At 42.9% G+C, this 24,987-nt stretch overlaps 1 protein-coding gene and 1 long non-coding RNA gene across 4 annotated transcripts in view; one reads left to right on the top strand and one right to left on the bottom strand.

Moving 5' to 3' along the window:
* The first annotated feature begins 71 nt into the window (after window positions 1-71).
* Ovol2 (ovo like zinc finger 2) overlaps window positions 72-24,987 on the top strand; it is a 30,118-nt gene continuing 5,202 nt past the window's right edge. Inside the window, exons 1-2 of one of the 2 annotated variants that reach the window (XM_048811341.1) lie at window positions 72-811; window positions 14,444-14,633. In XM_048811341.1, the coding sequence (XP_048667298.1) occupies window positions 14,519-14,633 (115 nt within the window). In that variant the 5' untranslated portion in view covers window positions 72-811; window positions 14,444-14,518. Of the gene's footprint in view, window positions 812-14,439; window positions 14,634-24,987 lie in introns of those variants that run through there. The other variant, XM_015476753.2, reaches the window with a different exon arrangement.
* Window positions 3,523-24,712, bottom strand: LOC125619055. 2 transcript variants are annotated; one of them, XR_007350535.1, is made up of 4 exons: window positions 24,558-24,712; window positions 11,665-11,896; window positions 10,411-10,568; window positions 3,523-3,644 (listed from the first exon to the last, which is right to left on the bottom strand). It is a non-coding gene; the product is annotated as an uncharacterized LOC125619055 (long non-coding RNA). The 2 variants fall into 2 exon arrangements; XR_007350534.1 differs by lacking the exon at window positions 10,411-10,568.

Genomic DNA, 24,987 nt, shown 5'->3' with positions numbered 1-24,987 from the left:
ACCCCAGCACCCGCGCCCCAAGCTGGCGGGTCACACCTCTCCTGCACCTGCCCCTGGGCGGCGGCTAGGGCTTCTCCGCGCGTCCTCTCTCCCGTGCCGCTTCGCCCAGTGGACCCGCTTCCAAAGCGGACTCAATCCTTTTGGGTGGCCCCGCCTGACGCCGATAGTGGCCTCTAGAACTGTCAAGAGGGATCAAGGACCACTTCCTCCCTTTAGCAGCCCATTCTACGCACAAGGCCTGACTCATAACCAGGTTTTGGGATTGCAGGGTCAGAAAAAAAAAAAAAAAGAACGAGAGCTTTCAAAAATTCCATCCTCTGGGGCGCAGCCCCCTGCGCCACGTGATTTAGAGTTTCATATCCTTTGTGTTTTGAGGCAGCTTAGCACACAGTGGGCCTCTGCAACCACAGTTATTCCTAGTACCAATTGTGGAGTGTTTAGACGGGTTGTACTGGGCACTTTGATTCGTTGTTTCTCTCAAATCTTGGTGAATTAAGTTGATGGATAAAAGGGTTTACATAAGAATTTCTTTAGAGCCTTTAACCCAGTGGTTTGGAGCGTCTGTTTCCCTTTTACTGTCGTGCTTCGGCGCTCCATCAAGATTCTAGAATTGTAGGCAACATTATTTAGGTGCCCGTGTGCGCTTTTTTGGGTAGACGTTCCATGATCGTCTGCTCAAAGGATCCGCTACCCCCCAGGATTAAGGAATCCCGTTCTACGGACTCACAGCCAGCCAGAAGTAGGGAGTGGTGTTTTATGAATCACCTGACCTGGGTTTCTAGCGTGGTGGGCTACAGTGCCACTCTGCAAGGTATGTGATAACTTTAGAACACTCCAGGGCGGTCCTGCCACCGTGGCCGGAGAGGGGGGTGGGGGAGATTGGGGTGGAGAATACAGCCTTAGCTGGGGGTTGTGAGAGCAGCGGTTAACTTTCCTGAGAGAGGCAGTCCCTCTCCCCATGCACATTCCTGGCTCCTGGGGCTTGACTCAGGGGTAGGCGGGGTTGCATTTGGTTATGAATTGTGGTTTGAGGCTAGAGCTAGAATCCGGAGGAAAGACCTCTTTAAAGGATATTGTCAACCGCGCCTGCTATTTAGCAGTCAAGAGTGTTGCTCAGGTTCAAAGTCAGTTGGCCTGTGGTGGTTCTGGGCCAGGTGGAGTTAAGTGGGTGGGAACGGTTTGCGTGAGGCTGGTAGCTCTGCCCTTTGGGAAATTCTACAAAGTGTCCCACTTGCATATTTATCACCAGGCTGGAGAGACAATCACAACCGTTGTTTTGGGAGGGACTGTAGCCAATTTGCCCCTCTGTCCCCCCACCCCACATTGCCCAGAATCCCCTGAAGAGAAACTGGGAGGTGTGAGAGAGATCTAGTCCCTTATCTAACATTTGAGGGCTTTCTTTCCTTCCCCAAGCAAATATCGCCATTGGAACCCTGGATTAAGGGAATAAATCAATCATTTCCAAGATCAGTCACTATGTTCTTGGGAGCTGGGAGGGTGTGTGTGGTGTAGTTTGCTCCTGTACCGTCTACAAGGATACTTCTCCCCAAAGTTTCCCAGGGCGTTTTTATTTACTGATAGCATTCGGGTTCCTTCTCTCTGCCTCTAACTCAAAGAGAGAAATCTTAGTATTCTTTGATCCTTTAGAATATCAGCTGGTTAAATGGTGGGTTTTCAAATGACTGATCAAGTTGTCCACAATTTAGCACCTTGTGCAATTCTAAAGTTCTTTGCAAGGCATGCTAAACTCAAAGAGTTTCTTTAAGAATTCGTTTCTTGGGCTGGGGATGTGGCTCAAGCAGTAGCGCGCTTGCCTGGCATGCGTGCGGCCTGGGTTCGATCCTCAGCACCACATACAAACAAAGATGTTGTGTCCGCCAATAACTAAAAATAAATAAATAAATAAATATTAAAAAAAAAAAAAGAATTCGTTTCTTGGGCTGGGGATGTGGTTCAAGCGGTAGCGCGCTCGCCTGGCATGCGTGCGGCCCGGGTTAGATCCTCAGCACCATATACAAACAAACATGTTGTGTCTGCCGAAAACTAAAAAATAAATATTAAAAAAAAAAAAAGAATTAGTTTCTTAAGTGGAAGAGAAGGAAAGCCATTCAAGAATGAGGACCATTCATGATGCATTGCTGTTTGGGGTAGGGGTATTGAGGATGGAACCAGGGCCTCATGCTGGGCAAGTGCTCTACCATGAGCTAGGGTCCCTAGCCTGATGGCATGCTTTAATACCTCACTGGGCAGTGGGCTTTAATGATAGGAGTAAGGGCAAATTTGAGCCATTGTATCCTATACAGGGAGGCAACAAACCATCCTACTTTATGGAGTGCCTGCAGTATGCAAGGCAATGAAAACGCTCCCATCTGGGTGTTCCTTCTAGAATCCTCTTTCAGTTGTGGTGAAGCATCTAAGCTCCAGCTTTGTCAATTCTTAGCTTGTGACCTTGAGCAAGTTGCTCATCCTCTGGGCCTCAGTTTCCTTATCTGTAAAATGGGGGCTAACAATGATAGCTACCTAACAGAGTTGTGAGAATAAATAAGTTAAAGGTGCAACATGGTATGTGCCCAGTAACTGTAGATACTGTTTGGGTTGGTGGGGAAACATACATACTATTAACTATTATAGGAGAATGAATGTCCAACCAGAAGCATAGGCAAAGATGTGATCACTTCCAAATAGGGAAGTTTGCTTGACATGGATTTGAAGGCTGTGGAAATTGCTGGCAGGGCAGGCTTTAGGGTGGTATGGGTTGAGCCCCACAGCTTGAGTAAGGAAAAGACTCAGAGCTCTGGTGACTAAATGATAAGGAGACACAGCTGTTGGGGAGAGTTGGAGGTATAAGGTTGGAAAAGGAGGACAGGGTGAGATGGTTCAGGGGGCCAAGCCAAGAAGCATGGATGCTCCTGGACAAGAAGCTCTGGAAGGTTTTTGAGAAGGAAAACGAAATCCTACCATCTGTCCTCATAGACAGTTTATTTCCTCAAAGCCTCTTCCCTGATCTGTAAAATGAGGAAATAATAGAACTGGACTTGGAAGCATGGTGTTGGTTAAATAGTTAGATAACAAATGCAAAATATTTAGCTCTTTTGTGCGTGCACAAACTGTCTAACAGGGAGTTGGCTGACAGTGACATACAGCAAGGTCTGCTAAGGTCTAACATTGTGTTGCCTGCTATAGGGACTTGGGATTTGGCAACCTGTTCTTGTTTATGTGGTGAGGGGATCAAAAAAGGAGTCCTGGAGGCAGGTTAGGAAATGTGGTCCATCCCAGCTGCCTTTTGACTGTGGACCTCAGGGCAAGTTGTGAAATTGTCTTTTTAATACCGAGGATTCTATCATTTTACAAAACAGATTGAGGTGGGGAGATAACGTATATCTAGGACAGTGTTCATGCCAGGTCTCTTTGATTCCTTTTGTGATAAAACCATTTGTAGATCTCCAGCTGTGGGTTAGAGAAACCCAGAAAATACTGATTACCTTTGTCCAGAGTCTTATCAAAAACAAAGTTTGGAATTAATTCAGTTGACTGATATTATTTATTTCCCAGTGTGGCTAGGAGAATCCAGAATCAAATACAGACTAGCAGGTGAAATTGTTCTCCTATCCATCCTGTACTTTTCTCTCTTCCTTCGGCCTCTCCTGTGGGTAAAAGAAATTGAGTTTAGTGGACACAGTGGTACATGCCTATAAACCCAGTGACTTAGGAGGCTGAGGCAGGAGGACTACAAGTTTGAGGCCAGCCTCAGCAACTTAGCGAGGCTCTAAGCAACTTTTCAAGAACCTGTCTCAACAATTAGAAGAGCTAGAGATGTAACTCAGTGGTAAAGCACCCTGGGTTCAATCCCCAGTATCCAAAAACAAAACAGCTGAGTTTAGAATTCTTTGAAAGTACTCTCAATCTTTTACCTATCTCTCTAGTGTGACTTTTCCAGTCGTGACAGATATATGAACTTGGAGTACTCTTTTTCTTCCCCATCACTTTTAATTATGGAGAATTTCAAAGGCAGAGTGGTATGTATCTGTCATCTAGCCCCAACAACCATTGCCCTTGACCAGTCTTGCCATACATACCTCCCTTTATCCTTCCACACATGACTTTGAAGTAAATCTCAGACATCACTCTAAGTAATGCACGGAGTAACTGCAGACTACATCCATATACAGCTCTGGTCCCCGGAGATTACAATGTCTGGTGATTCTTAGCCAGCTTAGTTTGTGTAAGTGCACACTCTATGATGCCCACGAAATGATGAAATTGCCTAACAAGGTTTTCTGAGAATATATCCCTGGCGTTAGGCAATGCCTGACTGTATTGCGAGTATAAATAGTTCAGAATGTACCTCTAATAGGTAAATACATGCTCACACCCACATGAACTATTGTTAAATATCTCATAAATTCCTACTCCCCCCCCCCCCAGTTTGCTTAACCAGGTCTACAATGATGTCTACACATTGTAATTGATTGGCAACGTTTTTCAGTCTTTTTTAATTGATGCGTTTTCCCTCCATTTCTTTTTATGTCCTTACAAGTTAATTGTTAAAGAAATGGGTTATTGTTTTGTGGAGTTCCCAACAGTCTGGATTTTGCTAAATGTATCACCAAGGGGTTTTAACATTCCTCAGTTCTGTTTTCTCTAAATGGATATTTGGCGCTGCAGCTGTACTGTCCAGTGTGATAGCCCTTGTCACATGTGGCTTTTTAGTTAAGTAAGATTAAAAATTAAGCTCTTTGGCCACGCTAGCTGTTTTTTTAGTGGCTCCCATATTGAACAGTACAGAATAGAATCTTTTGATCACCGTTAGAAAGTTGTATTGGGTAGTACTGTTCTACATGCTTGACCAGATTTATTTTATTTTGGCTAGAATATGTCACTGTGGGGTTGTATATTTCCATCAAGAGGCACTGAATATTTGTTAGCAACTGTTATGCTCAGTGGCTAAATATTTCGGGTTATCAGATATTGCAAAACAGTGATATTCCAGTTCTGTTCTTTATTTATGAGCTTACATATGTCTTTCTTTTTTTTTTTTTTTTTTTCTTTTTGTGTGTGTGGTTTTAGGGATTGAACCCAGGGTCTTGTGCATGCTAAACATATGTTGTACCACTGAGCACATCTCCAGTCCCCTGGCTCATTTATTTATTTAATACCTTTGTTTATTTTTATGTGGTCCTGAGGATCATATCTCACGTATGCTAGGCAAGCGCTCGACCACTGAGCTACAAACCAAGCCCATTTTTTTTTTTTTTACAGAGAGACTTCCCCCATCTATTATTTGGTTTCCTTTTTAAAAAAATATTTATTTTTTAGTTATAGGTGGACACAATATCTTTATTTTATATTTATGTGGTACTGAGGATCCAACCCAGTGCCCCACACATGCCAGGCGAGTGCTCTACCTCGAAGCCACAACCTCCACCCCTTATTTGGTTTCTTATTGAGACAGTTCATCCAGGAAAGGCAGAAGAATGCTTGATTCCTTACTGTTATTTTTTTTCATTTTTTTATTAGTTGCACATGATAATACAATGATCTTGACATATTATATCCTTACTGTTATATATGAATGAAGATAATTAATTGGCTAACCAAAATTCTCCAGTGATGGCCAATTAGTTATTTCTAAGCATTGTTGTGAAACATGGTTTTAGGTTGTTTTTAAAAAACCTATCGATTTGATATTAGAAGGGAACATAAGTTCTGTCTCAAAACTCTTTGCCTCTTGTCACCTATCTACCAAGGCAGAATTGAATACTTTTCCTCTCTCCCCAGTGAAACTTGCTGACTATCTTCCTGTTGTATATTTGACTAACCAGACTTTTTTTTTTTTTTAACAGTACTAGGGATTCAACCCAGGGCTTTGCACGCTAGGCAACTGTTGTACTACCTCATTCCTAGCTCTTAAAAAAAAAAAGTAGGGATAGAATCTCACTAAGTTGCTGAGGCTGACCTTGAACCTGTGATCCTCCTGCCTCAGTTCCCCCAAGTAGCTGGAATTACAGGTTTTATAGCACTCTGACTAGACTCCTTAAAGTGTTCCCATCAAAGCCAGAGAATACTGCCTACTGTGCTCATTTCCCAGCACCTGGCAGTATTACCTGACTCATAGGAAGATACAAATCAACACAGAACAAGAATGCAGGCAAGGAAGACAATTCTCCCTAGACATGAGTGACAGCATTGAAGGAAAACACAGGAAAGAAGAGGAAAAGGGGATGTGGAAAAATGCTAAGAATGAATTATCAAGGTTAATTTATTTATTTATTCATTTATTTAGTTTTTTTTTTTTTTTAAGTAATTTAGCCTTTATTTATTTTGCTGTGCTGAGAATGAAACCCTGGGTCTTGCACATGCGAGGCACACTTTATAACTGAGCTACATTCCCAGCCCCTCAGACCACTTTTAAATTTGTATAAAGGTGAAGTGGATTTTTATTGTTGGAAAGGATGGCGTGAGTTTAATTGCAGATAATAGAATCCACAGCAGCTAATTAAAACAAAGAATGAGTAGTTAAATGGTACTAAATGAACCAAACTGGGCTCTCAGGAATGATCCTAAGAGCCCCACTGTAGAAACTAAATCACTTGTGGAACTATGGCTGCTGCCTCTATGGCTTGATGCTTCTGTTAATGAAGAGTGTAAGCTGACTGTCTCCTGCCTGGAATTGGGCAGAAGCCCAGTTAACTCAGGGTTGAAATCAAATCCCCCCAAAATGTGTGCAATTGGTAGAATCCAAGTCTCCTCTTAAACTATAGCTGCCAGGGAGTCTGGGAAATGTAGTTTGCAGCTCTCTAGCCCCTGTAGTACAGGAAGGCCCAACAAAAGAAGTTGGAATTGATACTGAGATTGTCAAATCATAGGGTTCACCGCTGGAAACTTGGAAACTTATATGGCCCAGACTCCTTACTTTCTGAGTAAGAAAGGAAAAGCCCAGAAAGTTTTCACTGAATTATTTGCAGTTAGCCAAAGCCCTACCCATGGGCTCTAAGTTCCTATCTTGGGATAGAATTTTCTGAGGTGATAGAAAAATTCTATCTCAAGTTTTCGTTGAATTCCTCACAGTCATTAGTGGCAGAGCCCAACCCAAGAATCTTTATTTTAGCATTTTTGTGCATTGTGGGACAACTACACCATCCAATATGACATCCATGGTCAACATGTAGCTTTGACACTTCAGCCTTTATTGAGTCTGATGTTAAGGAATCTGAACTTGTTCCTCATGGAGATACAAGTTGGTTCATTTCTTCTCCCCCTTTCCAACATCAATCCCAGATCATGGACCTGTCCTGCCCTGACCTGTACTGAGGAGAGTATAATGCAAGTTTCACTTTTAAAAATCTCAATGTGGGTACCTTAGAGGCCAGGTGACCACAGATAGTTTATGTGTCTTTGAGCCTTGGTTTTATCTTCTGGCTTATAAGGAGGTATTCCCTTCATCATCTCTGCCTTTGAGGTTCTGTATTCTGCTTTGTTAGGGAAGTTGTGAAGTCTCAGCCTACATGTTAAATGGAGGGAAATCTGAATTCAAAAGAAGTTGGGAAAATATGCTAGCTTAGCATGCTGTGAGCATTCAGGCATAGGCAACATGTCAGTGGAAATCTTGTCCAAATGGCCACTGGAAGGTAGTCTTGAACTCAGAGTATCTTTCCACAGTAAATAGGACCATTGATTTTTTTTTTTTTTTTTTTAATGGTACTGAGAATAGAACCCAGGGCCTTATGCATGCTAGGCAAGTACTGTTCCACTGAGCCACATCCCCAGTCCTAGGACCATTAATTTAATAAACTGGTCTAGTGGAAAAATCTTAATGGAAAATGGAGTTGTTCCCCCGTTTTGTTGGTTTTTATTTAGAAGTTTGACAGGTAAGTGATCTTAGCCAGCTTTGAAGTTGGTCATAGAGCCAGGTGAGATCCCTGCTTCCCTGGGTGCTCCTGACATTTTCCGCAGCCCTGATATAATAATCATTTTGGTTTTGCTGCAGAAGTCTGTTCTTTTTAGAAGGACTTGAGGGGAATTTTGTTTGTTTTTTAAAACAAAAGCTGAGTTGGGTTTGGTAGCGTACCCTGTAATCTCAGAGGCTTGGGAGGCTGAGGCAGGAGGATCCGGAGTTCAAAGCCTGCCTCAGCAAAAGTGAGGCACTAAGCAACTCAGTGAGACCCTGTCTCTAAATAAAATACAAAATAGGGCTTGGGATGTGGCTCAGTGGTCAAGTGCCCCTGAGTTCAATCCCTGGTACCAATAAATGAATTAATGAATGAATGAATACATACATACACACAGAGATCTTGCAGAGAAAGGACTATAAGCAGAAGAATAAGACAAGCCAAAAACTTGGAAAATTGCTTATTTGCTCTTCATCTTTCTTGCCCTGAATTAATTTCCAGACTGATATCATTTCCCATCCTCTAGGGTAATCTCCCCACTTCATTAATAAGACTTTACAAAGTGATAATTTTGTATTCAGGGTGAGACTATTAGGCTTTTTCAGAAAGTAGCATGATGTAAACACCACCCTTGGCAGGTCTGGAACAGTATCCTATAATTAAATGCATTAACAATTTCTGTATCAAAACACATGAATGTTGACACTACATGGAATAAAGTCTGTGCATATTTTCACATCAGCTCGGGTCAGATTTCACTGCCCAGGGAGATAGAAAAGAAATGTTAGTTTTCAGAGCTTTTGGGATTATAGCTTTGTGGATGAAGGACTGGGGGGTTTGTAGCTCACACTGAAGATTAGTTCTCTTGTTCTAAAACTGCAGAGAGAAAAATTCAAAAGCACACTGAGAAACTAAAGATTTTGACCAATTACCTTTTATTTAGGATCACAGATTTTTTGGAGCTGGTTTAACTGCAATAGGTCTTAACAAGTGCCAAGTCTTTTTAAAGTAGCTTATCTTCCTTAATTCCTTAATTTATTTCCAAGAGGCAAATATCATGATTCATATTTCACAAGTGATGAAATTAAGGTTTAGAGGTTATGTAACTCGCCTATATTCTCAGACTGTAAGCTGTGGAGAAGGAATTGAACTTAGAAAGTTGGAAAACAAACCCTACTGTTAGCTCCTGATACTGCTAAAGAGATCACATAGGACCATTTAATATTTTTATATATAGGGAAGCTATGACCCAGGGATATTAAATAACATTTCACATCACACAAGTAACCAGGGCTAGGTTTTCATCCGATTCCTCAGCATTTCTTGTATCCCACAATCATAACCAATATGACCAAAATGTAACTTAGGTCTCAGTTTAGATCTCAGATGTAATTTGGTATAGTATTTGTAGAATGGAGTAATAAGGGAAGACTGGTAAACTCTCCTTTGAACTTTTAGGAGGTAGAATGTTTGGTACAAACTTGTGTAAACATAATAAAAGTGCCCAGTGAGCAAATATGTGACCTGGGGAGGGAGAATTGGTCCTCTGGCCCAAGCGATGTCCTTCCAGGAATCAGAAAATGTTTTGTGCATTGCATCCTATCCTGGGAGAGAACTCTAGAAACGTGGTAGATCTGGGCTGGGGGTGCAGCTTAGTGGTAGAGAATGAGCTTAGCATGTACAAGGCTGTGGCTTCCATCCCCAGCCCCAAAATGAATACAGTAAGTAATCAAATAAATAAATAAATATTTATGAAAAGTGACAGATCTGGTATTCTGTAAAGAATGTGATACATTTATTACTGTTCCAGTTTACCCAGTCTTGATACACAAGTAACCCCAAATTTGGTAACTAAAAATAATATATATTGTTTTCTTCAACTTGAGAAGTCTCAGCTGGGCAGTAATTTACCTGGGAGTTTATCTTGTGATTGCAGCTAGACGGCAGCTGGGGCTGGAGTCTACCAGGGCCTTCCCTACACTAGATATCCAAGAGGGCTCACTCAGAGGATTGGCAATTGATATGAACTGCCCCTGCCTCCAGTCTTTTCCTAGTTGCTTTGATTGAGTGGGTCTACCATCATTTTTTAATAAGTACCTTCTGATGGATATATAAGTAGTTTTCAGGCTATTATTATCACAGACCAAATTTCAAGGCACAAGATGTGAAATACAATTTTTGGAATAAATTTTTTATTTAGGATTTATACTGCAAATATCCCTTCCTCTCTGAGAAGTGAAATAATCTGGCAGGCCTGCTGATAGTCTGGCAGAAGCTCACTTCATCAACCATAATAGTTTACCACTTAACTAACCTTGCATTTTCTTTGAACAAGTGTCTCTCTAGGCTTTCAATATAATTTGTTAACATCTGGTGGCTGTGTTGGTCATAAGGGTGGCATGCAGTGCTTTGTGAATGGTAGGGTGTACCTCCCAGTGAATTCCCTAAAGGAGTCTCGTGGTGGCTGTTTTCAATGCCAGGAAGTAGGGTTTACAAAAAGATGGAGAAATGGGAAAATAACCTCTGCTGCAGGATACTTGGAGACTTTCAACTTTTGCTGTAGGAGAACCACAGGAAAGCTGGGTATGGTGGTGCACATCTGTACTCTTAACTGCTCTGGAGGCTGAAGCTTTTAAAGGATCACAAGTTGAAATCCAGCCTGGGCAATTTAGTGAGACCCTGCCTCAAAATAAAATAAAAAGAACAGGGGATGTAGCTTAGTGGTAGAGTACTTCTTGATTCAGTCCCTATACTAGAGGGATTAAAAAAAAAAAGGAGAAAAAGAGAAAAGTATTGGCTGGGTACGTAGCTTGGTGGTAGAGTACTTGCCTAGCATGCAAGGGGTCTTGAGTTTGATCCCTAGCAACACAAGGGGAAAAAAATAAAAGGAATTTACCAAAAAGATTAAGGTAAATAAAAAAGTAAACAAGTGTTCAGGTTTTAATTGTGGTTGTCAAGACATTCAAAAGACAGTTCAGTTCTAGGAGCTGCATATAGTGGCATATGCCTATTATCCCAGTGACTCAGTGAGGCAGGAGGATCACAAGTTCAAGGTTAGCCTTGGCCACCCAGGAGAACTTCAGCAACTTAGCAAGACCTTCACTCAAAATGAAAAGGGCTGGAGATATAGATCAGTGGTAAAGCACCCCTAGATTCAATCGAGGTACAAATTTTTTTTTTTTTTTCAAAAATAAAGCCCTGGAGTTTTACAGACTTTATATTGGAATTGTGAGGGAGGGTGCGTTGTCTCTATTCTTTTTCATTAGCCCCTTACTATCTCTCCCTTTACCTTATGTGGATGAGACCGTCAGAAGCTCAAAGTACTTGTGGAACACGTTTCCTCTCTGAGAAATCCCTTGAAGGGAGGCAGTGATCTGGATGGGAATTGCCGGACAAGGAGACCATGTCCTGGTGCCAGGAAAACCTTGGTCATGGCTGGGTCTTCCTCAGGCCAGAGTCAGTCCTCTGGGAGAGGCAGGACAGAGGCAGGGCAGCAGCACTTCTGAGGTGTGAGGCAATAGTGGGTCCAAGATGGCCAACCAGTTGGGCCATCCAGCTTGACCCCTGTGACTATCCTTTGCCTTCCAGGGGTGCCCTCCTATATATATCTCAGCTCCGTTAGGGTCGCCCAGGTAGATCCCTGAGGGGATCCTACCTCTCTCCATTACTGTTACTTTCTCCATTAAATACTTTCCAGGCTCTGGCTGCCCCCACTGAACCGCACATGGTCCCTTGTTTCCCACTCTCCTCTCCCCAAACACTCTTTGCCATTTACCTGTGTTCCTCCTCATCGCTGCATGGCTGAGGGGCTCTCTTTCTCTGGAAGCATCTTCCCCAGGACTCTGCATCTGGAGTTGGTGCTTGCCCGAGGTGTCTCTGGCCTGTCAGATCTCAGTTGCCTGTTGACTTCTCTGCTTCCCGCTAGACAGTGGCAATGAGCCGTCTTGTTTCAGATCAACCACTGACTGAGCACAGGGCTTGTTTCAGATCGACCACTTCAGTGTTAACTGAGAAAAATTAAACTCCAAGCAAATGAGAAAGAACTGAAGGGCCAGGGTGTAGCTCAGTGGTAGAGCACTTGCCTAGCTTGTGTGAGGCCCTGGGTTCAATTCCCGTAACCACCAAAAAAAAAAAAAAAAAAAAAGGGAGGAGGAGGCAAACTAGAAAACCTGTTCTGGAGTCTCGTGCCTCCCTCCAGACTTCCTGCATCCTGCCATCTGTTCCCAGCTGCCTGTCAACACTCACTGACTGCACCTGCCCAGGGCTAGCCTTGGGGCGCTGGGAAGGGAGGAGGGAGGTAGGAATGTGAGTGGACACTAGTGACTGTCCTCAAGGCCTTGAGTTGAGGAGACCGTGTGCCTAATGAAACCTCTGGAATGAAGTAGAATGGAGTACAGCCGGCCCTCTCTGTCGGCAGTTTCTACATTTGTGGATTCAACCAACTGCCTATTAAAAATATTAAAAAAAAAATCTTTGTGTCTGTACCGAATTATGTATAGACTTGTGTGTGTGTGTGTGTGCGCGCACGCGCGCGCGCTGTTGGGTTTGAACCCAGGGCTTTGTGCATGTGAGGCAAACACTCTACCAACTGAGCTATATTCCCAGCCTTAGACCTTTTTTTCTTGCCAATGTCACCTAAACAATATGTCTAACAATTATTCATATAGCATTTACATCGTATTAGATATTATAAGTAATTTAGAGATGGTTTAAGTTATATAGGAGGTTGTACATTGGTTATGTGTAAAAACTACACCATTTTGTATAAGGGACCTGAGCATTTACAAATTTTGGTATCTGCAGAGAGTCCTGGCACCAATCCCCAAAGGATGACAAAGGACGACTACTGAACTCAGGGCTAGTATTCTAGTCTAGCCTCGCTTTTTTCTTTTTCTTTTCTAAGTGTTAAGGAGTGAATCCATGGCCTTGCATATGCTAGGCAAACACTCTACAACTGAGCTACCCACTTTTCAAGTGCCATAAATACCATCTACAGGAGCAACTCTTGGGCACTGGCTAGAAATGCAGTACCTCAGACTGTACTGGATTTCCTGAACCAGAGTCTGCATTTTAACAATCTCCCTGAAATTCCCTCGAATGTGGGTACCCTCAAGTCTGAGAGGCACTAGTTTAAGGGGGATAGTGAAGAACAGTTTGGGCATGGGCAGCCATATTTAGAGAAGGTGGTGTCAGCCAGGGAGCAGTTGAGCTGGGTCTTAGAGGAGGCAATACCTCCTCTAAGATGATGAGAGGAAGATATTTGAAGCTAGTGTGGAGTCAGGAAAGGACCAGCTCTTCCTGCTAGTGATGATTAAATAAAGATAGGCTTTTCTTTGCAGTGGGATGTATCTGTGCCAAAGAGCAATCTCAGTCCTCACACGTGCTAAACAAGCACCCTACCACTGAGCTATACCCTTAGTCTATTTCCTGATTTATGAAATGTGGAGCTGAGTCCTTACCAGCTCCATGGTACAGAGAATGGGGAGGGGATGCCCTTAGGGGAACAGAATTTCAGTAGAGCAATGAATCCATTTTCTAAAGCATCTGATCTGGTAACTTTTGAATCTATCAGATCTGCATTTTTTCATTATATAGCTAGAGATTCAGTTTCCTTCCTAGAGGCAGCAAATGCAGTTGAAAAAGCTCTTCAATTCCACTGGAGGTTGGAATTTGGTGATTTTGATTTTACACATAATGAAGCTGTGAGGTCTTGACTAAATCACTTCCCCAAGTGATCATTTTGTTTGATCTTGATTTTGTAGATTAGAAACTGGACACAGCTCAACTAAGCAATATATTCTGGATAACATTAGCAGGGGTCACTCACTGAGCTGGTGGCAGCCCTGGGTTAAGTGAGAAGATCCAAGGAGGCTTTATCCATATCTGGCACTGTGTTATGGCCTCTGGCTCTCCACATGGCTAGCTTGGGCTTCCTCAGAAGATAGTGGCCTTAAACTTCTTAGAAGGCCTCTGGCTTCCCAGAGGGTAGCAGTGGAAGCTGCAAAATCCCTTAAGAACTGGAGCTGACACATTATTACTGCACTCTGTTGGTCCCAGGGTCATAAGCCCTACCCAGATTCATGTCTTGATGGATGGAGCACACAGAGGTACAAGGAGGAAATAATCGGTTGGGTCTTTCTTTGGGGTCTTTCTTTTATGTACAACAGGAGCCAGATTCCTTTCTTCTGCTTCTCCATCCTTAGCCCTTACTTTCACCTCATGATCCTAAGTGGCTGTTGGGTCTCTAACCAGCTGGAGCCACTCTCCCTCTTAAGGAAATTTCTATTTAATCAGCCAGCTAGTCACATGGTCACATCTTGTTGTAAGGCTGTTGTAAGACAGCATGCACAGCTAGAAACCAGAGGTCTCTTCTAAGAGAGAAGGGGAAAATGAGCATCAGAAGGATCTGCCAGTTACTGTTTCTCCTTCTCCCAAACCAAGCCCCCTTGGAAGTTGTAGGGGGAAGAAGCCACTACCAGGCAAACCTAGAGACACAGGGAGGCAGGTCCCCCAAGTAATTTCCCTGGACACTCATGACCTCTCTCTGCTCCCAGTACACCACAGGCACGTGCAATGATTCAGTGATTCACAGCTGTGACCTGTGTGGCAAGGGCTTCCGCCTGCAGCGCATGCTCAACCGTCACCTCAAGTGCCACAACCAGGTAAAGAGACACCTGTGCACCTTCTGTGGCAAGGGCTTCAACGACACCTTTGACCTGAAGAGGCATGTCCGCACACACACAGGTAAGGCTGGGGCCGTGTGCTTTGCTATTAAGTCTATGTTTTTGGGCCAAGAGTTCCTGTACCTTTCCCCTCTAAGAACCAACTCAGAAGTGTGGAGCAGGGTCCTATTTCTGGAAAGGTCGTGTAGACTGAGTATTTGGTGCCAGCCCATCTGGGTTCGTTTCCTGACTCTACTACCTGCCAGCATGCCAAGCAAACTGTCTCCTGTGGCCTGTTTTTGCCCCTATAAAATGGGAATAATGATATAAGTGCTGGTGAGTCTCAAAGCAAAGTATTCTGAGAATTATGATGCATGAAACAAATGCTGGGGAATATTGTAATTCAGCCCTGACTGGTCTTGACTTCTGGAATGTGATTCTGTGGTCTTACTATAAGTATTTTATTCCTCTTTCTTGAGAAGTAAGCCTGCCTTGGTATTTAGCTTTGTGTTCCTCCTAAGAGATCAAAAGAAGAAAATGCTCAGCTCACTTAGAATTGACCTGAGCCTTCTATGTGAGCTTGGTCGATAAGCATCTTCCATTTGGGCCTCCTGTTTCCTGACTTTTTTTTTCCCCCTCTTCAGAGCTGGGGATGGAACCCTGTGCCTCACCCATGTGAGGCAAGTGCTCTACCACTGAGCTACACCCCCAGTCTATTTCCTGACTTATGAAATGTGGAGCCGAGTCCTTACCAGCTCCATGTTATAGAGAATGGGGAGGGGATGCCCTTTGGCCTCACTCCTAGCCCTTCTGATGGGTCATAAGCCTCATTAGTTTTATCTTAGGGACATCTGGCCTCTAGGCTTCTCCACTAGGTGTGGCCCATAGTCCACACCTTTGCCCAGTGATCCCTTGAGGAGAATTTTAAGGATGCCATTTCCTTGGTAAAAAATTTCCAACTTCTGGCAGAATGAAATCCAGATTCCTCATTTCTTGTTGGATGAGCTTCATGTAAAGTCCTTTACAATCTGGGTCCCTGTTGTCAAATCCCTATTCTATTCCAGCCTAACCCTCCCCTCATCTATCCCATCTCATCCTCTCAGAACCTTCCTCAGGTCATCCCATCCCATCCCAACCCATTTCCATAATTCCTATTCCATCTCATTTAAACCCATCTCATCTCAACCCCTTCAGCCCCATCTAGATTGCCACCCACCCTTCTAACAACCTCATAGAATTTACTCTGTGTAGTGACCCTGATCACTCAAGTCCTTTCAGAATTTAGGGTTTTCCCTGGCATTTTGGTGAAGTTAGTTTTCTAACTTCCCTCTTTCTAACTTCCACTCTTCCCTCCAGATGGAGTCCCCAGCTCCTCACTCACTCATAATGCTGTTCTTAAGCCCTCTATATTCCATTTTTCTTTCATAGTTTTTAATAATATGTTATTGTTCTTAGGGTACTGGACATGAGCTACCTCCCTGGCAGGGGAAGAGTGTTTCCCAATTTAGTGAACTGGCATATGAAAAGATACCCTTTTAATTTTTTCATTTAAAATATTTTTCTTTTGTTACTGGGATTGAACCCAGGGGCACTTCACCATTAAACTACATCCCTAGCCTTTTTTTTTTTTTTTTTTTTGAGAGAGGGTCTCACTAGGTTGTTGAGGGTCTTGTTAAGTTTCAGAGACTGGCCTCAAACTTGTGATCCTCTTGCCTCAGTTTTCTGAGTGCTGAGATTATAGGCATGAGTCCCTGTGCCCAGCTATAATATTTTTCTAAAGTGAACTTTCCGTTGAAAAATGTAACATATATCTAGAAAAGTACACAAATCACAAGTGTCTAGATTAATGAATTTAGGAGTTTTTACAAAGTGAATATGCTCATGCACCTGGCATCCAAGATAGGAATCAGAATATTTCCTGCCTCCTCCAAGTCACTACTTCCTTGCCTCCAAGGGCAGTCACTATCATAACTTCTAACAGCGTAATTGACTTGCCTATTTTGGAACTTAATATAATGGACTCCTATAGTGTATACTCTTTTTTAAAAAAAAATTTTTTAATTGTAGTTGGACACATCACCTTTATTTTATTTATTTATTTTTATGTAGTGCTGAGGATCGAACCCGGGGCCTCACATGTGCTAGGCAAGCGCTCTACCGCTGAGCCACAACCCCAGCCCCATAGTGTATACTCTTTGAGGTTGTTTGGCTATAGTCTTCTTTTTTTAATCTCTAAGATATCATCTTTTTCTTCTTCTTCTTCCTCCTCCTCCTCCTCCTCCTTCTCTTCCTCCTCCTTCTATGTCTTCTCCTCTTTCTCATCCTCTCAGNTTTCTTGAGAAGTAAGCCTGCCTTGGTATTTAGCTTTGTGTTCCTCCTAAGAGATCAAAAGAAGAAAATGCTCAGCTCACTTAGAATTGACCTGAGCCTTCTATGTCTTCTCCTCTTTCTCATCCTCCTTCTTTTTTTATCCTAGTGAATCAGTAAAGTCTAACTTCTGAAAGGCCTGGCTAGTCATTAGGGGGACAAAGTGCTTATGGAGTGGTGAGGGTCCTATAAGTGATGATCTGGCAGAATAGTGTAGGATCCTGGAGGGGGCAAAGGGTCATAGAGTAGCTGCAAAACTGGGCCTGGGGCAGCTGGCCCCAGGGGCAGGAGGAAATCAGGAACTACTTATTAGGTCAGTTGTCATTTCTGCTAGGAAAGTTTCTTAGCTTCTTCATCCCTATCTGAGGATACCCCTGAGGACCTGGCCTGTTTATTCTGCTCCTCACCTGGTAGATTCTATAGTCACTCCCCTACCCATGCTCCCTAGGACAAAGTGAAGGGGGCTCAGGGAACATGGAGGGCTACTGGTACCTTCACTTGAGATGAACATTGAAAAAATAAAATTAAAAAAGTTGGGGATGTAGCTCAGTGGTAGGGCACTTATTTAACACATGTGAGGCCCTAGGATCAATCTCCAGTACTATGATTAAAACAAAAACCAAGAGCTGGGTGCTGTAGTACAGACTTGTAATCCCAGCAGTTCAGGTGGCTAAGGCAGGAGGATTGCAAGTTCAAGCCCATCCTCAGCCGTGAAGCCCTAAGCAACTCATCGAGACCCCCGTCTCTAAGTAAAATATAATAAAGGGCTGAGGATGTGGCTTGGTAGTTAAGCGCCCCTGAGTTCAATCTTTGGTACCAAAAAAATAAAATAAAATAATAACAAAAACTCATGTCTATGTTAGCTGACCATGAGCCTGTCTACATCACTATCCTTTCATTTTAGCTTTTGTTTCTCTTTTTCTTATTTTCCATTTTGGTACTGGGGATTGAAGATACATCTATAATCACCAGCAACTCATGAGGCTGAGGCAGGAGGATTGCAAGCTTAAGGCCACCCTCAGCAACTTAGTGAGACCTTTTCTCAAAATGAAGAAGGCTGGGGATGTAGATCAGTAGTAAAGCTAGTGGTTTCAATCCCCAGTACCCCTGCAAAAAAGCAAGTGCTTAGTAGATTTTAATTATTGTTAAATTATTTTAATTATTGTAGATTTTAATTATTGTTAGTAATATTGTTGATTATTGTTAGTAGTAAAAGTTTCAGCAATTGACAGGTTTCCTGAGAACCCAAGATGTGGCAGGCCCTCTGTGCACGCTCAGCTCTGTAATTAGGAGGGCTCAGCCAACAGTGAGAAATACCCCAGACATCCTCCTGTCGCACAAGTGAAGTATCAGAGGAGCCAGTAAGAAGAAGAAGTGGCATCCTGGCAGGTGCATTTTTCCTGATGGCATACCAGGAAGGCCTCTCAGATGAGGGGCCTTTAGGCTGATCTTGAAGGATAGTGAGATTTCCATGGAAGTATGGAAGGAATGGGAAGGCACTGCAAATAGAAGTGTCTTGGTTTGAATTACCCCAGAAGAGTACCCCAACACAAGGATTTGGATATACACAGTTTATTTAGGAGGTAATCCCAGGATGCATGGTGAGGGAATGGGGAGGGGAGATAGGGAGAAGACAGCTAATATGAGTGCATTAATAATGAGCAGGTTACCACTGAGAGCAACTGGGGAACAGTCCCACTAGGGACCCTCTGAGGAACCACATAGAATGTACAGGTCCTGGGTGCTGTGGTATTTGCCTGTAATCCCAGGGACTCCAGAGACTGAGGCAGGAGGATTGCAAATCTGAATCCAGCCTGGGCAATTTAATGAGACCCTATCTCAAAATAAAGGACTAGGGATGCGAATGTGCCCCTGGTCACTCCAAGAGTAGGAAAGCTGGGATATTGTTCTGTCTACCTCCATTCCACCTTGTTTGGGAGTCCATCCTGATACAATGCCCAGGCAGTACTCCCGCCCCCGCCCTTTGCAAGCCTGTCGTGTTTTCTGGGGAACTAGCTGCAGGTAGAAAGGTGCTGGAACCACCTGAGATGCCCTGGTGGTCTGCTGAGTTAACCTGTATAGGGTGTTGACAGTGTCTTCACCAGGGAGGCAGAAGAATTAGCAGGTGAGGTGGTGGCTCATCGGTGACTGGGAGACTCCTTCAGATGGCAGAGAGCTACACATGATCACTGTCCTGCATGCCAGGTCCTCAACATTGATCCCATTTTCTCAAACAACTCCAAGGAGCCATTACTATTTTTTATTAGCCCCATTTTACAGATGAGGGAACCAGGCTCGGAGAGCTCACATGATCCATATGTGGTAGAGCTGAGAACCAAGACAGTCTGGTCCCGAAGTTCAAGGTCATTTATCTTCTATAGGATCCCTGTTTCCCTCATTGTATCCCAGGGCCTTCAGGTATTCTTCTTGAGGCAGGAATCTCACCAGCCTGCCCCTTTACAGTTTCTAGAAGCTTGATTAATTCTGAAGGAAGGTGAGATAAAGGGAAATTCAGAGCTGGCATGAACTGTGCACTCCAGGATAGTAGTTAGGAGGTTCTAGAGAAGCCTGTGAGTGTATGTGTTCAATGTGCCAAGATGCCCTCTGACCACGAAAGGGACAGAGCAGGAAATGGGGAGGCCTGTAACTCCCTGGTTCCCAGCTTCTGTTCTTCAAAAGTGAAACTTCTAGTGACTTTGTGTAGTGCTGAAAATCACATAAGTTGGTGCATAAATACACTTTCCAGCTGATGCTTTTGTAAAGGTCTTCTTCACCTAGTTTGTCGATTGGGGAAAGACCTAGACAATGTCTAGCCAAGGAGAATATGGACCTGTGTTAGCCAGGACAGCAGCCACTGTCTGCATGTGACTACTGAGCCCCTGCTATGGGGCTGAGCTGCATTGAGACATGGTTTAAGCATAAAACAAACACTGGATTTTGAAGACTTGCTGAAACAACAAAAAAAAAGGTGTGTAGGGGGTAAAATCTCAAAATTTTTAAAGGCTTTATGGTGATATTTTAAAATACATTTTTACAAAATTTTTTTTTCGTTTTAGACAGACACAATGCCTTTATTTTATTTATTTGTTTTTGTTGGTGCTGAGGATTGAACCCAGTGCCTCACACATGCTAGGCAAACACTCTACTGAGCTACAATCCCAGCCCTTTTAATACATTTTGAAAGTTGTAGATGGACACAATATGTTTATTTTATTTATTTATTTTATGTGGTACTGGGGATTAAACCCAGTGCCTCACATGTGCGAGGCAAGTACTCCATCACTGAGCCACAACTCCATCCCCAAATCTCAATTTTTAATGTTGCTTTCACGTTGGAATGATAATATTTAGGATATATTGAATTAAAATATATTGTTAAACTGGGTAAGGTGGCCAATGCCTGTTATCCTAGTGACTTGAGAGGCTGAGGCCGGAGGATGGCAAGTTTGAGGCCAGCCTTAGCAGTTTAGTGAGACCCTATCTCAAAATTAAAAACAAAACAAACAAAACCACCACCAATAAAAACAAAAACAAAATATATCATTAAAACTAATTTCAGCTATTTCTTTCAATTGGTTTTGATGAGGCTGCTGGAAAATTTTAAATTATAAAGTGGCCTGCATTTTAATTTCTATGGGAAAGCACTAAGATAATTGTTAACCATTTAAAAAATGTTAATTTTCACTCTTAAAGTGGTCAACCCAATAGCATTATGGAAACGACTTGGACCAGTTCTCCTGGCCACCACCCCTTTTGATACTAAGAATTGAACCCAGAGGTGCTTTACAACTGAGCTACATCCTCAGCCTTTTTAACTTTTTTTTATTTTGAGACAGGATCTTGCTAAGTTACTTAGGGTTAGGGTCTTGCTGAGTTGCTCAGACTGGCCTCCAATTTGTAATCCTTAGAACAGGGCAACTAGGGAAAGACTCAAAGCACACAGGGAACTTCTTGGAAAAGATCCAGGGAAACCAGAGCCTGAAAACATCTTATATTAATATTCAAACCGATGAAAGAAAAGATTAGGTCTCCTTTTTGGAATATGACTTCATCAAGAAAAGAGTGAATGGGGGTGGGGTGGAGAATGAGTGTGATCAGGGAGGGGTGTGAGTTAAATGACATCTGATTGAAGATGGGAGAAGAGGAACCAATTGCTACAGAAAAAAATCGTGGTAACATTTTGTTAAAATATATCAGCAAATGAATGGCTGTTTTTAATCCAAATTGTCCTAGGTCTTGTTCCTGGATGCAGCTTCTTATCAAATGAATTATGAAGGGAAAGCTCTTGGAAGGAACCTGTCAGGGACTGAGGGAAGTGAATTGGGTGGGAAAAGGGGGCTGGGAAGAGGTGCGGTCAGAGTCTAGTCTCAGTCCCATCCCAGGGGGTGCTCTGGAGTATGAGTGATACCCTGGAATTGTTCTGTCTACAGGAAACTTTTCTGTGCCCTTTTCAGTCAGACATGGCAGATGGTCAAATCTCCCTGAGCTTCTGGGAGGTCAGTTCCCTTGGAGAATTGATTAGCCAAGAACAACTAGCTGCCAGAACACACCGCAGCTGATGATGTGCACTAGCCCAGAAAGGGGGTCTGGAGAGGGAGTCAGCATCACCTACAACACACATCATAGGGGGAAAAATCGCTCTGTTCCAGAGGAGTGGACAGGATTGCTGAGGCCAGAAACTATGGCTATTGACCCACCCCAAGTCAAAATAGAGAAAGGGCATATAAACATCAAAGAAATGATTGTATATGCGGTTCACAGCCTGTGAAAGCCTGTGGATTTTTTTTTTTTAATAGAATATTCTTTGGATTTATTTGTTTTATGTTGAACCACCTGGGATACTTCCTAAGAAGGGCTATCTGTTGATGTAATTGATTTGCTTTTGGTAGAGGGGAGATCTGTATTTTAGAGTAAAAAATAATAACTGAACACTAGCATATGCTGGACTTTGCCCTTTGTGTCCACATTCTTGCTACTCAAAGTGTAGAACCTGGAACATGTTGGAAGCACAGACTCACCCTGAGTGCCTCAGTGTATCAGCCTCACCATTTTAGGATAGCGTTTTTTATGCTAGGCAAGGTGGTTCATGCCCATCAATGAGGAGGTTGGGGCATGAGGATTGAAAGTTCAAGGCCAGTCTTGGCAACCTAGCAAGTCCCTGTCTTAAAATAAGAAGTGCTGGGCGAACTGGGATTGTGGCTTAGTGGTAGAGCACTCGCCTAGCATGGATGAGGCACTGGGTTCAATCCTCAGCACCACATAAAGATAAATAAATAAAGGTGTTTTGTCATCTACAACTAAAAAATATTAAAAAAAAAAAAAAAAAGTGGGGCTGGGGATGTGGCTCAAGCGGTAGCGTACTTGCCTGGCATGCGTGCGGCCCGGGTTCGATCCTCAGCACCACATATAAACAAAGATGTTATGTCTGCCGAAAACTAAAAAATAAATATTAAAAAAAAGTGCTGGGGATGTAGAGCACTTACTTAGCACTTTCATGAGGCCTTGGGTTCAGTTCCTAGTACTGCAAAACAAATAAATAAATAAAGCTGTAGAGAAGAAAGTCATCATCCACAATAGAAAGTGGGGTTCCTGGCTCAGTCTTGGTGGGGAGATGGGGCCTAGGGAGATAATAAATTCATGTTGGTTAATATACTCACAACTCAAGCTAGAATAAAGGAGGCCATTTAAAGCACATGCCATTTCTGTGGAAGCTTGTGAATTCCATAGAGAGAAGCTGAAGAATTCAGATTTGAGGTCAGGGGGTGGGGAAGGGGGCCTTAGCCAAAGCTGCAGTGTGGCTCCACCCCAGGGGACAGGACAGGAGCCCTCTTGCCTTATCTTCCATCAGGGGCTACATTGAAAGGGATGAGAAGGCAAACAAATCCCATCTTGATTAAAGAAGAGAAAACAATGGTGTCTTTGTTGGGAGCTGATGGGAAGGATCGACTGGATTGGGAAAAATGCAGATTGGGAGAAGTTTGGAGCAGGGCAACCAGGGGAAAAAGAATCAAGTATACTCGCTGTAGCAGCAAGAGGGCTATCTTGTGGAATTGCCTCATCCACTTAGCAAACTGTCTCTCCCTGCTGTTTTACTCTTTTTTATTTGAACTTATATTTTTAGCTAAAATACATATATATATATATATATATATATATATATATATTCATATGAGGAAAATTAAGAGGGGAAAAAATGAGTAAACCTCTTTCTGCTGGCCCAAGCCCAGTTGCACTCATGAAAGCACGTGGTCATTTAATTATTTTCTAGAAGTTTTTTAATGCACATTGCCTTTTTATGTTATATATATGTATGAAAATATAGATAGATAGATAGATAGATAGATATAGATAGATATGAGCTTCCCTTATATCTGCATAGTAAGCACATCTTACTCTTTTTATTAGTTGTTGAAGTTTTTTTTTTTTGGTACTGGGGATTGAACCCAAGTGCACTAAGTTGCTGAGGCTGGCTTTGATCCTCCTGCCTTAGCCTCCTAAGTTACTGGAATTACAGTGTGAGCCACCACACTCTTTGGAGCATTTCTTAATATGAAATCATGGCAAAGTTTCCAACATGGAGACACAGTCCTTTTTTAGTTCCCCAGTGGACACTTGTTTCCATGTTCAGGTTCGTTTTTAATTTCAGGCAATAATGCCATGAGTGAATGAATATTCTCATATATCCTTTGTCTACTTGTGGAAGTCTTTCTATAGTATAATTTCCCTCAAGTGGAATTGCTGGGCCAAAGGGTAAGGACATTATGATTTTTTTTATAGGCCTCACCAAATTTCCTTCCCAGAAGACTGCCCTCAGTGTCTGCTCCCACAAGGAGGCCTATAAAAACTTCTTGTTGAAGTTCATGTTTGGATCAAGTTCAAAAAGGGACACATGAGCTATAGCAAGGAACGCAAGCAGAAAATTCCAGTAGCAGAGAATTTTCTTGAGGATCTGTGCTATGAAGCTTAATTTGATGTTAGGAATAAAAAACTTGAAAAGGAAGCCACCTTCCCCCCCACACACACTTTTTTATGTAGTGTTGGGTATTGAACCCAGGGCAACTCTACCACTGAGCTGCATCCCTCGCCCTTCTTATTTTGAGACAGGTTCCTGCTAAGTTGCTGAGGCTGGCCTCGTACTGGTGAGCCTCCTGCCTTAGCTTCCTGAGTCACTGGTATTAACAGGCATGCACTATCACACCTGACCTGAGAAACCCTGTTGTTTTTTTTAATATTTTATGTGGTGCTGGAGATCGAACCCAGTGTCTCATGCATGCTAGGCAAGTGCTGTACCACTGAGCCACAACCCCAGCCTGAGAAACTCTGTTTTCATAATGAACAAAGAATATTTTGCGGGGAGGGAGGTAATACAGGCCTGTGGTACAGCATTCCCAAGGGCAGAAAGTAAGAGAAATCTTTCCACCAGCCATCTAGTGACCATGTTTAAAATTATTTTAAAAAATTTAAAAATTATTTTGAAAATATTTTAAAAACAGACATTTTTGTTGTGAAACAAATAATACATACAAAAGTGCCCATGGATAGAAAAGTTGACAGTGTAAAAAGAAATATGTATATAGGCACCAGACAGCTTGTGGATGGGCGTGTTTGCATTATGTCAAGAGGGATTGTGAGCACTGACCTTGTATCTTGTTGAGTCCTTAGTCTTGCCGGGTGCTTTGCGTGTGATGTCGCAGTTAACCCTCAGAGCAGCCTCCATGGGAGTGTGAGTGTTATCCCCACTTTACAGGCCAGGCAACTGAGCCTTGGAGGGGTTAAGCAGTCTCACCATGGACCCAGTTAATGAGTGGCAGATGTGTGAAGCCTGGCTTTTCATTGGCCTTGGACTTTGGTACTCACGTAGGTGTCAGTAGGTTAATGATATCTGGCATGGATGATGCATTTCAGTTCCCAGTTCCGCACTTTAGAAGTGGAGAAGATTGGCCTTTGCTCTGCAGCACTAAGATGGGTGAAGATTCAGTGTTGGGGGCAGGGCTCGGCCTCAGTCCCCCTTGTCCAGGGCTCCTGTCTGTCCACCGCCTTCATCCCCTGAATGCATGGCGTGAGGAGAA

This window comes from Marmota marmota, unplaced genomic scaffold (genome assembly GCF_001458135.2).
Source record: "Marmota marmota marmota unplaced genomic scaffold, marMar, whole genome shotgun sequence".
NCBI classification, from domain to species: domain Eukaryota; kingdom Metazoa; phylum Chordata; class Mammalia; order Rodentia; family Sciuridae; genus Marmota; species Marmota marmota.
Note: the sequence above shows the minus strand (reverse complement) of the source record. Positions and strands in the feature narration are given on the sequence as shown.